Genomic DNA, 15,106 nt, shown 5'->3' with positions numbered 1-15,106 from the left:
GAAATGGTCAGCACTGCTGGGGAAAGGATGTGGCCAGAGCTGGAGAATGTGCTGATTCAGCCCCTTCTGCCTCAGCAGTATATGGCTACGTTGTCGTCACTGCTGGTTAACCAGGAGCTAAGCAATCATGGGTTAGTCTGTGCATGGTAGCATAACTGTTTAGAGCGGAGCCATATTGTTTATAGCTGCACGTTGCTGTAACACCCGTGTGTCCACTGATGCTTTGTCTGGGCATGCGACATAAGACAGGTATCTGGGCTCCTATCCTAACACCGGTGCCAACAGGGCTCCTTGGGATGCTGTACCCAGCAGAAATGAAAACTGCCTCAGGCTGCAGTAATCGCCCATCACATGGTGGTGGTGCAGAGACCGGTAGTTCTCTCTCAGGGGATGAGCCCCCACCTTGGAGCAGAGTGAATTGTGCTTTGTGTGGTGGGATGCAAATTGTGTCTTTGGGCCCCAGGTAGGGTGAATTGCTGTCGATTGGTCTGTCTACCCACTAATTTTGTCTTTCTAGCTAATCTGTTCATTGGTTTTCTGCAGTGCCCACTGTAGTATCGATTCTAAGGGCCGTTGTGTACAATCATGCCCCTTTCAAGGATTGTGGGAAATATTGTATAGTATGGGAATAAATACTAGAAATGAGGGAGAGAAATGTTAATATTTTTTCAGGTCATGTAAGGGTTCAGACTGAGAGCTGCTCATCGCATTCTATGACCTTATTTTTAAAAAGTAATGAAAAATCTAAATGTGTTTCTCATATTAACCGTGTGTATGTGTGTTGTTTTGCTATTTCTAGGGATTTCTGTGAATATTTACCAGCAGGTTGTCTATTTCTCAGAGGGAAATTCGATCTGGGTCAAAGGAGCTGCCAGCATGTCTGAGGTGTCCGATTTAAAGCTCTTTTATGCAGGCCCAGGGAAAATTGCATCAATCTCAGTCGACTGGCTTTACCAGCGGATGTACTTTGTCATGAATGGAAAGGTTGGGCTCCGGAGCTTAATTATTTTCTTAATACTCATGAGCTACGCATGTGTGCCCTATTTTATAGATAGCAATAAAGAGCTCAGGGGTTATGGTAGGGGTGTATGGCATACGGTTGATTATTATAATGTTTTTATTTTTAATGTGATTTTTTTTTTTGGTCAAAGGAATAGAACAAAATAGTAACATCTGCCTCTACTGGGGTCTATAGGCATCTCCGGTCACGTTAAAAGTAAACTGACGTCTTAGAATTCCAGCTTCTTAGCTAATTCTTATCCTCATGAAAGAAAAAGTCATGTCATTTCCGAGACTGACTCCACTCGTGGCTCATGCCTTCGGTGGCAAGTCGTTTAACCTTTAGATCTCAGTTCCTCATGCGTACAGTGCTTTCTTACTGTACCTTGCAGGGCTGTTGCGAGAAGTAGTTAGTTAACAAATAGAATGAAAGTGATACGAGAGATTGAAGTGCTCAGTATTTTCTTGTGATGATGAAAGTGATGCAGGATCACAGCTGTTTTGTCCTGAGAGAAAAAATAGATGGCAGCCCTGCATTTAATTCTTCAGTCTTGAAACTTTAATGACTTTAGTGGTGAGGTCTTGGTTGGCTCCTTTGCTCCTCTCATGCATATGAGACAAAGGGTGAGAAAGCTGCCATAAACAGGGATTCCTTGTGCCAGTGCCATGCCACTCCACTCTCCACTTATTGCCCAGGGTGCTTATAGGTACAGGATGAGATGTGGCCAGAGATGTCTGCACTCTGGTAGCCCTAGGTTAAAACAATGGCTGTAGGAGTCCATTGCAGCTAAGGTAAGTTAAAAAAGTTATGAGGACAAACTCATGTCCCAGGCTGCTCACAGGATCAGCACAAAGGTAGTTGTAAACCACCTCTTCCCCGCCCCTGTCAGGTCCTGCTAAAAGCATAGCTTGGCTGGACCCCAAAATCTGGACCTTCTCCAGCTTGGAGACAGCAAGGTAAGTGCAAAGCGAATGGACAGTTCCTTCATGGTAAGCATTAATGGATGCATTCAGGCTTGGCACAATGAGCAAGCCTTGTAATTGAACGACTGGAAATGCAGGTGCTTGGAAGTGCCTTAGGTTAGTGTCTGTCTCTGTGGTTCCCTGTAGGATGCTCAGGTCATGTTGCTGCTCATCAGTAAACATCCTACTGATACCCAAGAGCCTTTCTCTTTATTCTGATTCCCTAGGTATGTGTCTGTAATTTAGAGAACTGCACTGTAGCTGAAGATATCACTTTTCCTTCCATTACCTCCCCTAAGAAAATTGTAGCTGATCCATATAATGGGTAAGTTTTTTCTCCTTTGATGACTTGGTGTCAGATGTGCTGTTGATCTTTTCAGCAATCATCTTCACTTGGTTAGCTATCCAGTTACTAACTTCTTCAGAAACCGTCCCCACACCGTCCCCTGCCCCAGTCGTACAGACTGCCAAGTTTGCTCCTCTGTTGTTCTTCAGCTTGCTCACTCCTCACCATGTTCGATTTGTTTCAGGGTATGAAGTCTTTCCAATGTGTGAAGGCTTTGAAGGCATTGTTTTTTTTTTAAAAGACATTGAATTCTTTCATCAAAACAATTGTTTGAATTTTAAATATCTGTGTCTAACATTGGAGCTATTATATGAGTGCTCTTTTCATTATTCTTCTCATTATTATTTGTATAACTGTTATCACCTAGGAGCTCTAGTTGTGGATCAGGACCCCATTGTGCTAGGCACTATACAACCACAACAAAAGACAGTCCTGCCCCAATGGGCTTATAATTTAAGAATAAGACAAGAGACAACAGATGGTTACCAACAGAGGGGGGTGGGAGCACAAGGAAACAAGAAGGCAATATTGATCAGCATGATAGGCTCAGCATACCAGCTTGACTGTTGTCAAGTTTTGCTAAGTTTTTCTTATATAAATCAGGGGCCAGACCCTCAGCCAGTGTAAATCAATGTAGTTTTATTTTATATTGGCTGAGAATTGGGCTTCTTGTATTTAATTCTCTTAGGATATAAATAAATATGAACCAAAATACTTCCCCTATATTTTTTTAGAAGGACAGGTGTGTCTCTGAGCCAATAGACCACTAAAATATCAGTGACTCATCTACACTGTGTTCTATGGTGTAACTACTGTGGGCTGTTTTGTTCCATTGCTAGGTATATCTTTTATCTGCTCGAGGATGGAATTTACAGGGCAAACCTCCCAGTCTATCCTGGTCAGGTCCCTGAAGCTTTGCCAATTGTGAGAAGCGACACTCTGAAAGACTTTGTGATAAACTTCCAGTCCAAAAGACTAATTTACTTCAACAAAATCAATCAATCCTTTGTGTCTGGTTTTCTGGATGGCTCAGAATTTAATATCCTGCGACCTCAAGTTTCATTTAGAGACATAGAGAGCTTTGTTTATGAGAATAATACTTTCGTTGTCACAGACGGCAGGGCAGTTTTCCGTGAGGAGTTGTCTCCAACTGGGATCAAAGCCTTTAATGAATTTGTGGTGGATTGCGATTTTACCCAGGCCGATTATTTTGGATACAACAACTTGCTTTCTTATGGTGCGGCAACGCAGCCTTATCCTTTGCCAACTCATCCCCAGCTTGTCACAGTGCTGTTTGGATCAGACCAAGCTGTGGTCTGCTGGAGACCACCTGAACCTACTATTGGAACCAGTAAGTTCAATTACTCCATCCTACAGGTCCAGTCCACGTTCAAGTGTACTTAATGGAAAGATCTTCCTGATTTTCCTTTCCCTAACACTGGTGTAAATCAGAAGTGACTCTACTGAAATCTGTGGAGTTACATCAATATGAAACAGGTGCGAGAGAAAAACCAGGCCCAATAGTTTATCATAAAGCTGCCAAAATTTTAAGCAAAGATTTGCTGATAAAATAAAGAACACACCTGGCCAAATTAATGGAGGCTTACTTGAGTGAGTCACTCACAGTCTTTCTGTCTTGCAAGGTTTAAAAAAGGCTGCATCTTAAATCACGGTGTGTAATGACTGCAGTGTTGACTGCTGCTATCACAGTCCTGTCACACATCTACGGAGAGTCACACATGGTGGCTGCTGGCTGGCAAAGTCTGCTCTCAGCTCTACCACACACGCAAGTGTGTTTGTACCGTGGTGCGTAAAGCACAGCTAGTGCTGTGGAGATTGCCGGTCACTCCCGGTTAGGTTGTTGGGAAGGGCATGCTGTCCCCACGGCACCAGGGACGAAAGTTGTACTCGTTTTTAATTTTCTCCCTGGCTGATATCTCTGATATTGGGAGCTTTGAAATGGGTCTCTAAAACTGCAGTTTTCCTGGCTTCTGTTGAAGTAGTTTCTTGTCCAATAATGTGATTGTCTGCGCCATTCAGGTCCTTCCGCCTGGCAGAACTGGACTTACATTGTGAAGGTATCAGCCCAACATGGTGCTGATGAGGATCGGGTTGTCTCCAGTATCAGTGACACTAGGTTTACAGTGAAAGGGCTGACCTACTCCACAACATACGAGGTGTCAGTGAGAGCTCTATCTCCTGCTGGAGAAGGACCCTGGACAGAGTCTTTTAGGGGCACCACTTTAAAAGAAGGTAAGAACTACTTTATTGAGCAGTAAGGAGAAACTTGTCCTGTGCATACTCTCCACCAGGGGTTCAATCCTCTGCTGTGCCTACTTTCCACATAGTACTTCCTTTGAAGTGACACGAGCAGCTGGGACCTCCTTTAAAGTGCTTGGGGACCAGTGCAAAGGTGGCATCTGAAGACCACCAGTGGCAGGTGGCTGAGCATGGGCGCACCGTCAGAAACAGTTGAGTATCCCCATCACCATGTAATGAATGGGAGAGAGTGGCTTGCTGGGGAAATGCAAAAGGCCCTCGACAAGCATGTGTACAATGGCTGTAACATGTACACTGTTGAAATATTTATTTAAACGTAGTTTATGTAGAATAACATATGTGGAAAGGAAAGGAGGGGTTCGTAGTTAAGAGTGAGGCTCAGGAGGTCTGGGATCAGTTCCTGGCTTCACCACAGATTTTGGGCATTGGGCAAGGCACTTAATCTCTCTGTGCCTCCATTCCCCATCTAAATATGGGTGTCACATACTTCTTTTTTGTCAGCCTTTGTCTCTCTTGCATATTGAGATTTACAGTTCCTAGGGGCAGAGGCTGGTTCTTACTAAGTTTTTGTACAGCCCTTAGCACAATGCGCCTCTGATACTGGTTGCTGGAACAGGAATAATGCATAGTTACAACTTTTTCATTGTTTCTCAGTTGAAGAAGAACCTTATATCTTGGCTGTGGGGGACGACGGACTTTGGAAGCAGCCGTTGGATAGTTTGGGGCCAGGAGAATTTTTCTCTCCTAATATAAGAAATGTCTCAGGTAAATACTGTCCAGGCTGAGTGTTCCTGTAGCGGACCTGTCTGCATTGATCAGAGCTCCTGACAGTGTATGAAAGGCAGTGAAAGACGAGAATCATAGAATCATAGAATATCAAGGAGGGAAGGGACCTCAGGAGGGTCATCTAGTCCTACCCCCTACTCAAAGCAGGACCAATCCCCAACTAAATCATCCCAGCCAGGGTTTTGTCAAGCCTGACCTTAAAAATATCTAAGGAAGGAGATTCCACCACCTCCCTAGCTAACGCATTCCAGTGTTTCACCACCCTCCTAGTGAAAAAGTTTTTCCTAATATCCAACCTAAACCTCCCCCACTGCCACTTGAGACCATTACTCCTTGTTCTGTCATCAGCTACCACTGAGAACAGTCTAGATCCATCCCCTTTGGAATCCCCTTTCAGGTAGTTGAAAGCAGCTATCAAATCCCCCCTCATTCTTCTCTTCTGCAGACTAAACAATCCCAGTTCCCTCAGCCTCTCCTCATAAGTCGTGTGTTCCAGTCCCCTAATCATTTTTGTTGCCCTCCGCTGGACTCTTTCCAATTTTTCCACATCCTTCTTGTAGTGTGGGGCCCAAAACTAGACACAGTACTCCAAATGAGGCCTCACCAATGTCGAATAGAGGGGAAAGATCACGTCCCTCGATCTGCTGTCAATGCCCCTACATATACATTCCAAAATGCCATTGGCCTTCTTGGCAACAAGGGCACACTGTTGACTCATATCCAGCTTCTCGTCTACTGTAACCCCTAGGTCCTTTTCTGCCGAACTGCTGCCGAGCCATTCGGTCCCTAGTCTGTAGCGGTGCATGGGATTCTTCTGTCCTAAGTGCAAGACTCTGCACTTGTCCTTGTTGAACCTCATCAGATTTCTTTTGGCCCAATCCTCTAATTTGTCTAGGGCCCTCTGTATCCTATCCCTACCCTCCAGCATATCTACCTCTCCTCCCAGTTTAGTGTCATCTGCAAATTTGCTGAGAGTGCAATCCACACCATCCTCCAGATCATTTATGAAGATATTGAAAAAAACCGGACCGAGGACTGACCCTTGGGGCAATCCACTTGATACCGGCTGCCAACTAGACATGGAGCCATTGATCACTACCCATTGAGCCCGACAATCTAGCCAACTTTCTATCCACCTTATAGTCCATTCATCCAGCCCATACTTCTTTAACTTGCTGGCAAGAATACTGTGGGAGACCGTGTCAAAAGCTTTGCTAAACAACAAGGAACAACATGTCCACCGCTTTCCCCTCATCCACAGAGCCAGTTATCTCATCATAGAAGGCAATTAGATTAGTCAGGCATGACTTGCCCTTGGTGAATCCATGCTGACTGTTCCTTATCACTTTCCTCTCCTCTAAGTGCTTTAGAATTGATTCCTTGAGGACCTGCTCCATGATTTTTCCAGGGACTGAGGTGAGGCTGACTGGCCTGTAGTTCCCAGGATCCTCCTCCTTCTCTTTTTAAAAGATGGGCACTACATTAGCCTTTTTCCAGTTGTCCGGGACTTCCCCCGATCGCCATGAGTTTTCAAAGATAATGGCCAATGGCTCTGCAATCACATCCGCCAACTCCTTTAGCACTCTCGGATGCAGCGCATCCGGCCCCATGGACTTGTGCTCGTCCAGCTTTTCTAAATAGTCCCGAGCCACTTCTTTCTCCACAGAGGGCTGGTCACCTCCTCCCCATGCTGTGCTGCCCAGTGCAGTAGTCTGGGAGCTGACCTTGTTTGTGAAGACAGAGGCAAAAAAAAGCATTGAGTACATTAGCTTTTTCCACATCCTCTGTCACTAGGTTGCCTCCCTCATTCAGTAAGGGGCCCACACTTTCCTTGACTTTCTTGTTGTTGCCAACATACCTGAAGAAACCCTTCTTGTTACTCTTAACATCTCTTGCTAGCTGCAACTCCAGGTGTGATTTGGCCTTCCTGATTTCACTCCTGCATCCCCGAGCAATATTTTTATACTCTTCCCTGGTCATTTGTCCAATCTTCCACTTCTCGTAAGCTTCTTTTTTTGTGTTTAAGATCAGCAAGATAAGCAAGGATTTCACTGATAAGCCAAGCTGGTCGCCTACCATATTTACTATTTTTTCTACACATCAGGATGGTTTGTCCCTGTAACCTCAATAAGGATTCTTTAAAATACAGCCAACTTTTCTGGACTCCTTTCCCCCTCATGTTATTCTCCCAGGGGATCCTGCCCATCAGTTCCCTGAGGGAGTCAAAGTCTGCTTTTCTGAAGTCCAGGGTCTGTATTCTGCTGCTCTCCTTTCTTCCCTGTGTCAGCACATCACATCTGACTAGACTTGAATGTGCAGTGAAACAGTTTGAACTGAACTGAGTCTTGAGGCAGAAGCTCCTTGCACTCCCTGGGCCAAATTCATCCCTGGTGAAACGCCATGAGTGTGAGTTACAGTAGGGATGAATTAAGCTCTACAGCTGGGTAACCCCAGTGTTACAAAGTAATGCAGTGGTATTGTAATCAGTGGGGCTGCACTCATGAAAATGAGGTCCGTGTAGTAAGGTGATTGCTGTACGTAAGATAGATCATGATGACGATCTCGCAATCAATTGAGTTTTAGAGCTGAGCTGTATCAATCTTTGTACATTGTTCCTGCATTTGTAGCAGGTTTGACCTGTTTCAACCTTAAGGTATACACAATGCCATAAGTGTAGACAGAGGACGGACACTGCACGACCCCTAGCATGGGTATAAATAGCAGTGTAGGCAGTGAGGCACAGCTTGAGTGAGTAAAGACACACCTGTACCCCAGGGTATATACCTTACACAGCTCTCTACATGCCCAAGCAGTGCCTTCCCAATCTACACGGCTATTTTCAGCAGTGTAATGTCCTGCTGCCTACCTGCTGCCAAAGCCTTTCCACACCACAGTGGAAGGCTCCGGCAGCAGAGAAAGGCTCTGGCGGGGGGAGACAGTGGGGAAAGGCTCTGGTAACTCTCTGCCACCAGACTTTTCCCCACTGCGTCCCCCTGCCAGAGCCTTTCACTGCCACATCTAGCTACACACCACACTGTGGATGCAGCCTGCCTTTTACAGTGGCATATAGCAACAGGCATCTTGCATGCAGCAGCTAATGTAGACAAGGTCTTGGTTGGTTGGATATTTTTAATTGTTCTTGAAAAATTGTAGTTTTATTGACGTATTTGAGAAATAGCTGCTAGTGTCCTTTTTCTTGCTTCAAGACATGGACTGGTATAATGATACTCTCTACTGGAGCAACTCAACGGGGGAAGTTCATATGTGGTCATTGACCAGACGAGCTGGTGCCATTGTGAAGTTTCATATATCTGACATCAGAAAAGCAAGGATATTGGCCTTTGATTGGTTGGGTCAGTATTTGTACTGGGCTGGCAAAGCAAATACGGTATGTAAGAGTGTTACACTAAGGATAAACTAAAGTAATAAATAACAAAGATCATTCAGTAATATTTGGGAAGGTGTTTACTATCTCCTATAACTTGAGTTGCTGTTGACCCTTTACTTTTATAGTAGATCAACTTGTAGCAATTACACCTTTCTTTCCATTGAGATATTTCCCTTTCCAGTTATGAAAGGGCTTGAGGTAAAATATAATTATTAATTAAAGCCGGGTTACTGAACTGCAGGTGCAAAATATACAAATAAAATCTACTGACAATAGTTTCATAGTCTTAGTGCTCAGCTAAAGATTGCCAACTGAATCTCAGTTCATGAAGAGATGTACATTTATATTTATCCTTGCATTAGATCCTTGTGTAGCAAATTTTAGGTGTTTTGTTAAATATAGGGGTGGATTTTCAGAAGTCATCTCTGATGTAGTACTTTGATATTTTGTGCCCCCAAACTGTAAATGCACTCTATGCACCCACAAATCAGTTGCTTAGCCATTTCAGTTGTATAAAATAGGTCTGCATTAAAAATGGAGTGCTAATTTATGCAGTGCTATAAAATTGTACCTGTAATTACTGGAGTGCAAAGTTAGAGGCCCTTCTGAAAATGAGAACCGTAGGGTTAGATTCTCCACTACCTTGCGTCCTAATTTACAGCTGTGCTTAGTGAGTGCAAACTGGATGTGAACTCTTATCCGCTCAGAAGGCTGGTGAAACAAGGAACGATAAGAGGGATTAGAAGTTTTAGTTTTTGATTTTGTCCCTTAACAGCAGATCCTAAATACTAATTTTGCATAATTCTTTATGACACTTTAAACACTTGAAATCAATAGCTGTGAAATAGTCATATACATGTATTCAGATGCCTTAGGCTGATAAATAATGTGTGAGGTGTTACGCTATTTTCTCCACCCTCCCCTCCCCAGATCTACAGAAAATCACTGCTGGTAGGACACACAGATGTTGTGGTGCATGTGGTATTCCTGGTGAAGGATCTTGTGGTCGATGCAATCAATGGCTATCTGTACTGGGCTACAACTTACACAGTGGAAAGCACCAGACTGAATGGAGAGCACTACTTTATATTACAAGAGCAGCCACGGTTTTCTGGTAAACAGGTGACTGATCTTTTAAAAGGAGTGTTTTAGTGTCTAGCTGCATAGGATACAGTCACTATTAGTGCTTGTCATATCAAATATAACAATATGGCTTTCATTTGTTAGTTGGTGTAACTTGTACTTGCACCGTAATGGTTAATTCATACAATTATTACTTGATTGAGTAATCATCATGGAGGTACAAGTTTGAATAACTGTATTTAACAATATTTGTGTTAACTGAGTTTTAAATTTCAGTGGCTGCCATTAGAAAGTGATCATTTACCTACTGCTATCACATAGAATGTGTGCTATTTTGCATTTGGACAGAGCTGTGGTATCTCATAGAATCATAGAATATCAGGGTTGGAAGGGACCTTTGGAGGCCATCTAGTCCAACCCGCTGCCCAGAGCAGGACGAATCCCAACTAAATCATCCCAGCCAGGGCTTTGTCAAGCCTGACCTTAAAACTTTCTAAGGAAGGGGATTCCACCACCTCCCTAGGTAACGCATTCCAGTGTTTTACCATCCTCCTAGTGAAAAAGTTTTTCCTAATATCCAACCTAAACCTCCCCCACTGCCACTTGAGATCATTACTCCTTGTCCTGTCATCTTCTACCACTGAGAATAGTCTAGATCCATCCTCTTTGGATCCACCTTTCAGGTAGTTAAAAGCAGCTATCAAATCCCCCCTCATTCTTCTCTTCTGCAGACTAAACAATCCCAGTTCCCTCAGCCTCTCCTCATAAGTCATGTGTTCCAGTCCCCTAATCATTTTTGTTGCTCTTCGCTGGACTCTCTCCAATGAAGGGCAACAAAAATGAAAATAACCTTGTACAAAATAGCCTTGTACAGCAGCAACTGTTGGCAACTATTGACATTTTAATAATGACCACTGTAGATCCTGAAGATCCTCAGCTGGTGTAAATCACCTTGGCTCCATTGAAATCCTGCCCCTGAGTGTTTAAAATGACATTTAGAGCAAAATATTGTATTACTTGTTTCCTGCTAGTCATTTTGCCATCTCTACCCATATTGTACCCACTGTTTGGCTTTTGTGTCACAACCAGTAACTAGGCTATCACTCCCATGAATTTTACCTGTCTGTAAGCAAGAAGATGGACAACGTGGTCTCCAAAGTTTCCCATCTGTTCCAAAATAGAATTACTCTAGTGGTCGGTTTTGACTCTTGCAAACAAATTAGTCTTATCATAGCAAGTTGTTACCTAAAAAGTAGATGAAGATCCCGATTCTCCATTGCATCAAGGCAGCTTTCTGCCATTTCCCCAGCTGATGTATCCAGCCATTTGAGGATTCCTTTTTCTTGAAGGGATTGTCAGTTGATATGGAGCCACAGTAGCCATTTCTGTGTCATCTGCTCTCTCAGCACTGAGGTAGCTGGGGGAAAGGCATTGTGACCCTATACCCTGGGAAAACCCTGTCTGTGGGAATGGATCCTGGGGGACACTGGCAGTCAGTGCAGCCAGAGGACTGGCCCATGCTCGTTACTCCCAAGATTAGGGGAGTGCAAATTTGGCTCAAAGCTACCTTTCCAACCCCGTTCTCAGCTGCATTGGGCACTTTTCAGGAGCAGCCCAGGATATGGGGCAAATCTTTAAATGCATTGTTTTTCCCTATGAAAAGGCTTTGCGAACTAGCAGTCTCATTTAGGTCCAGCACCATGAATATTCATCAGCTGAAAGCTGTCTTCTTTCATGACAGTACTGAATCACTCTCTTGGGAAAAAGTCCCTGTTCTCAGAGCTTGGATTAGTCATAGCCAAATTATCGTTGAAGAGTTCAAGAATACCAAAAAAAGGCAACCTGCTGTAGCATACATCTTAAATGTTTTCTTTAAAATGCATCCCTTCCTGATACAGGTTTTTCCTTAGGATTATACAAGATGTGCTCCCGTCTTACACAGATACTGCTCATTATCAAAGATCCTTTTTGAACTCCAGATGTTTCCAAATCCACTGACTTCTTCCTGCTACCTTCACCACAGTTCCTGGAATCCTTAAAGTTTTAAAAGTATTTTTCTTCTCCATAGAGAGTAACCACTAACCATCAGGGTTTCTAGAATGTAAAACGTAAATACTGAGCAGAATGGGTTTGTCCTTTTAAAAGTGACTAGCAATTCAAAAGGTCAGTTAATCTTATAGGTCTTTTTTGTTACATCCACTCTGTGTAAGAGGTCTCAGCTAGTACATCAAATGGCAAATTCTAATAGTAAAACAACCATATTATAATCCTAAATACTGAAGAATTAAGAAGTTTTTGCCACACAGAAAAATATTTCCATGGTGCAAGGGATCACTGGTCTATCCAGTCACCTGCCTTACACCCCACCTTGGATGCTGGCCAGTGCTGACTTCTTCAATGGAAGATGTCAATTTCCCATGCCTAACTGTATCAGATTTTTCCCTGGTGATCAGCTTCTGCTCTAACGCATAAGGATTGATAATTTCTACATTAAAAATAATCTTTTCCATTTGTTCTGCCCTTATCATCCATTTCTTTGAATTGTTGCAATAGCTTCCCACATCCACTTCAAGCTTCTCATCCTCAACTTCAAGGCCCTTGCCACAACTCTGCAGCTGCCTGCTTAGTTGTTGTCGTGTCACTCCGGTCGCCATTTCTGTGATTGGGGCCTTTGGGTGTTACCGCAATGCAAACAATATAACAGCCAATAAGAATTATTATTGTCCTCTAGCTATTGTAACTGCAGATGGTAAATTTAGTTCTATGAATAACTAATTCTTTGCTGAAATTTACTAAGCTTTTTTAAAAACAAAATTAATAGACTATTAAATAGGTCATTGCAAGATCTTCAACAATCCATAACTATTCACCTTTTGGGCTTTAAACCTGAATCTTGGAGTACATCTCTGATTTGGTATTTCACTGTGCAGGGCTGAGATGGCTAACTATTTTATCCAAAACTTAGCACTTAGGTAACACTTTGTAACCCAGACCCTCAGGTGGTGTATTTTGGCATAGCTCCGTTGACTTCTGACTTACACTGGCTGTGAGGATCTGGCCCAGTATGTTCAAAATGCCATATAAACATTGATTAGCTAATCTTTACAATATGCTTGTGAGGTCAGTAAATTATAAAGGAGCAGCAAAGCATGCTGCATGCAGTATGTGCCAGAACCCTGTTGAGTACTGCCTCATGACATATGGTAAATCAAAGGTTATTTCAAGAGGCTAAATTTATGTTGCATCTTATGATATAGGGTTACATTGCAGGATAACAACTATACATCATGTTCAGAGATTAATGTCTGTCACACCATGGAAAAAATCTGTCTATTTTTGTAGCACATGAAAGGGGAGGTGTTAAATTACTGCATGACCCCTGAATATGAATAGTACACATTTTTCTTTGCTTTAATGTAAGTATTAATGGAGGGAGATGGACAAGCCTGAATTGGTGGAAGAAGGTAGTAGTGGTAAAGAGAAGGAGAGGGGAAAAGAGGAGCCCAAAATGGCTAAAGAACATAGATGTGGGACTGAGGTGCTCATGAGAGACAGGAAGACAAAATTTGATGTAGAACATGTCAGCGAGAGCAGGTAAAAGGAATAATGTATATAATCCTAATCTGACTACACACACTCTCATACCAAAAGTAGTTTTTACAAAGGAAACCTACCAGAGCAATAATTCAAACCTTGATTTTCTGACATGCAATATCAACAGGAATGTGATGGGAATTGCATACGGGCCAACAGAGATCCAAGTACGTGATATGGCATTTGTTTTTCTCTCCCTAATGCCAATATCTTTTGTATCTGATTAGTGAAGAGTAAAAGAATGGATGCTCCATTCACATCCATAGTTAAATCTTAACTTTAAAAAATGAGATAGATCTATTATTTGACAAGAGAGTAGAGGTTGGGAAATGTTGAGGCAAAATTTCAGAGTGGTGTCAACCTAACTTTAATTTTGCACTTGCAATTTTGTACCTGCAACAACATGCAGGCACAATTAGCTGAGGTTTCATATGATAGAATTAATCTACCTAATTTGTGGATGCAAATCTTATTTTCACTCACAAACCAGGTCAGTAGATTCTTATTTCTATCGTTTGTGCATACAGTATTGCACACGCTGTTAATTGCAGATACGAAATTATACGATTTGTTTGGAACTTTTGGTCTAATTTTTAAAAAAACAACAACTTATTTTTCTGCCATGTAGGTGAGAGTAGGGATAAGGGCCAAGAAGAGTACTCTAATGTTTTTTCAGGTTACTACTAAATAAAAATGATGGCACTCTGCTCTAACTGAAAGTTAGCTATTTTGAATGTGAACCTTAGTTAAACATTTTTCAACTAATTAGCATATCATTTTCCATAAATAATGAGATCAGACGCTGTACAAGATGCCCTTCTTTTGATTGCCCAGAAGTGATATAGCCTATGTAAAATCAAATTGTAAAAACACAATCGGAGACTGTGAAATATTACTCTAAAGAGTGATACTGCTTTTCAGATTGGAAACCAACAAACTGTTTTGGACAGAGGACATTAAAATGCCAGAGGTGTTTATGCAACCTTAGGTATGGACGGTTCACTAATTAACTGATAAACTGCTACAGTAATATCTGAGGTCCTCAGGTGCTACAGGGATGCGCAACATAGCAGATGTGTATAAATATAATTAAACACTTTATATAAAATCCTCAGCTGCTGTGAATTGGTGTCACTCTGCTGACCTGAATAGAACGATACTGATTTACACTAACTTATTGTTTATTGTTATCCCCTTTTATATTATGTCTAATTTGGACCGAAAAATCATTGTGATAGAGACTTGTCATTTTTGTTTTCTGGTAAAGAGCCATTCTTTTCATGGTGCTGTATAATATAAACAACAATGATGCAACATATCTTTCAGAATTGAAGGGGTTTTTTCCAGGATGTGTTCATTTTGTTCACTTTGCTGTTTGGATTTTTCTATCTTGTAGGTAGTTGCTCTAACCTTGGATCTCAGTGACGGCTTCCTCTACTGGCTTGTGCAAGACAGCCTGTGCCTAAATCTGTACAGAGTATCACTTTGTGGAGAGAGGTAAAGGTACCTGTGTGTGTGTGTCTCTCTCTCTCTCTCTCTCAAATACATTGAGCAATCAGAATTTCACTGCATCCTTTCTTCTGTGTTTCTGCTTTTTAGACTGTAACTGCCTCGAGGCAGGAACTCTTTATTTTTTGTGTATTGTACTATGCTGAACACATTGTTTG

General features: G+C 42.3%; 1 protein-coding gene across 1 annotated transcript in view; it reads left to right on the top strand.

Moving 5' to 3' along the window:
* ROS1 (ROS proto-oncogene 1, receptor tyrosine kinase) overlaps positions 1–15,106 on the top strand; it is a gene marked incomplete at its 5' end in the record, with an annotated part of 105,893 nt that overhangs the window by 32,592 nt on the left and 58,195 nt on the right. Inside the window, 8 exons of the mRNA XM_084624929.1 lie at positions 800–984; positions 2,190–2,287; positions 3,148–3,659; positions 4,349–4,561; positions 5,243–5,353; positions 8,581–8,762; positions 9,693–9,884; positions 14,836–14,936. Coding sequence (XP_084481055.1) covers positions 800–984; positions 2,190–2,287; positions 3,148–3,659; positions 4,349–4,561; positions 5,243–5,353; positions 8,581–8,762; positions 9,693–9,884; positions 14,836–14,936 — 1,594 coding nt within the window. The remainder of the gene's footprint in view (positions 1–799; positions 985–2,189; positions 2,288–3,147; positions 3,660–4,348; positions 4,562–5,242; positions 5,354–8,580; positions 8,763–9,692; positions 9,885–14,835; positions 14,937–15,106) is intronic.

Source organism: Lepidochelys olivacea (genome assembly GCF_965140295.1).
Source record: "Lepidochelys olivacea isolate rLepOli2 genome assembly, chromosome: 3".
NCBI classification, from domain to species: domain Eukaryota; kingdom Metazoa; phylum Chordata; order Testudines; family Cheloniidae; genus Lepidochelys; species Lepidochelys olivacea.
This window is presented reverse-complemented; position numbering and strand designations above follow the sequence as displayed.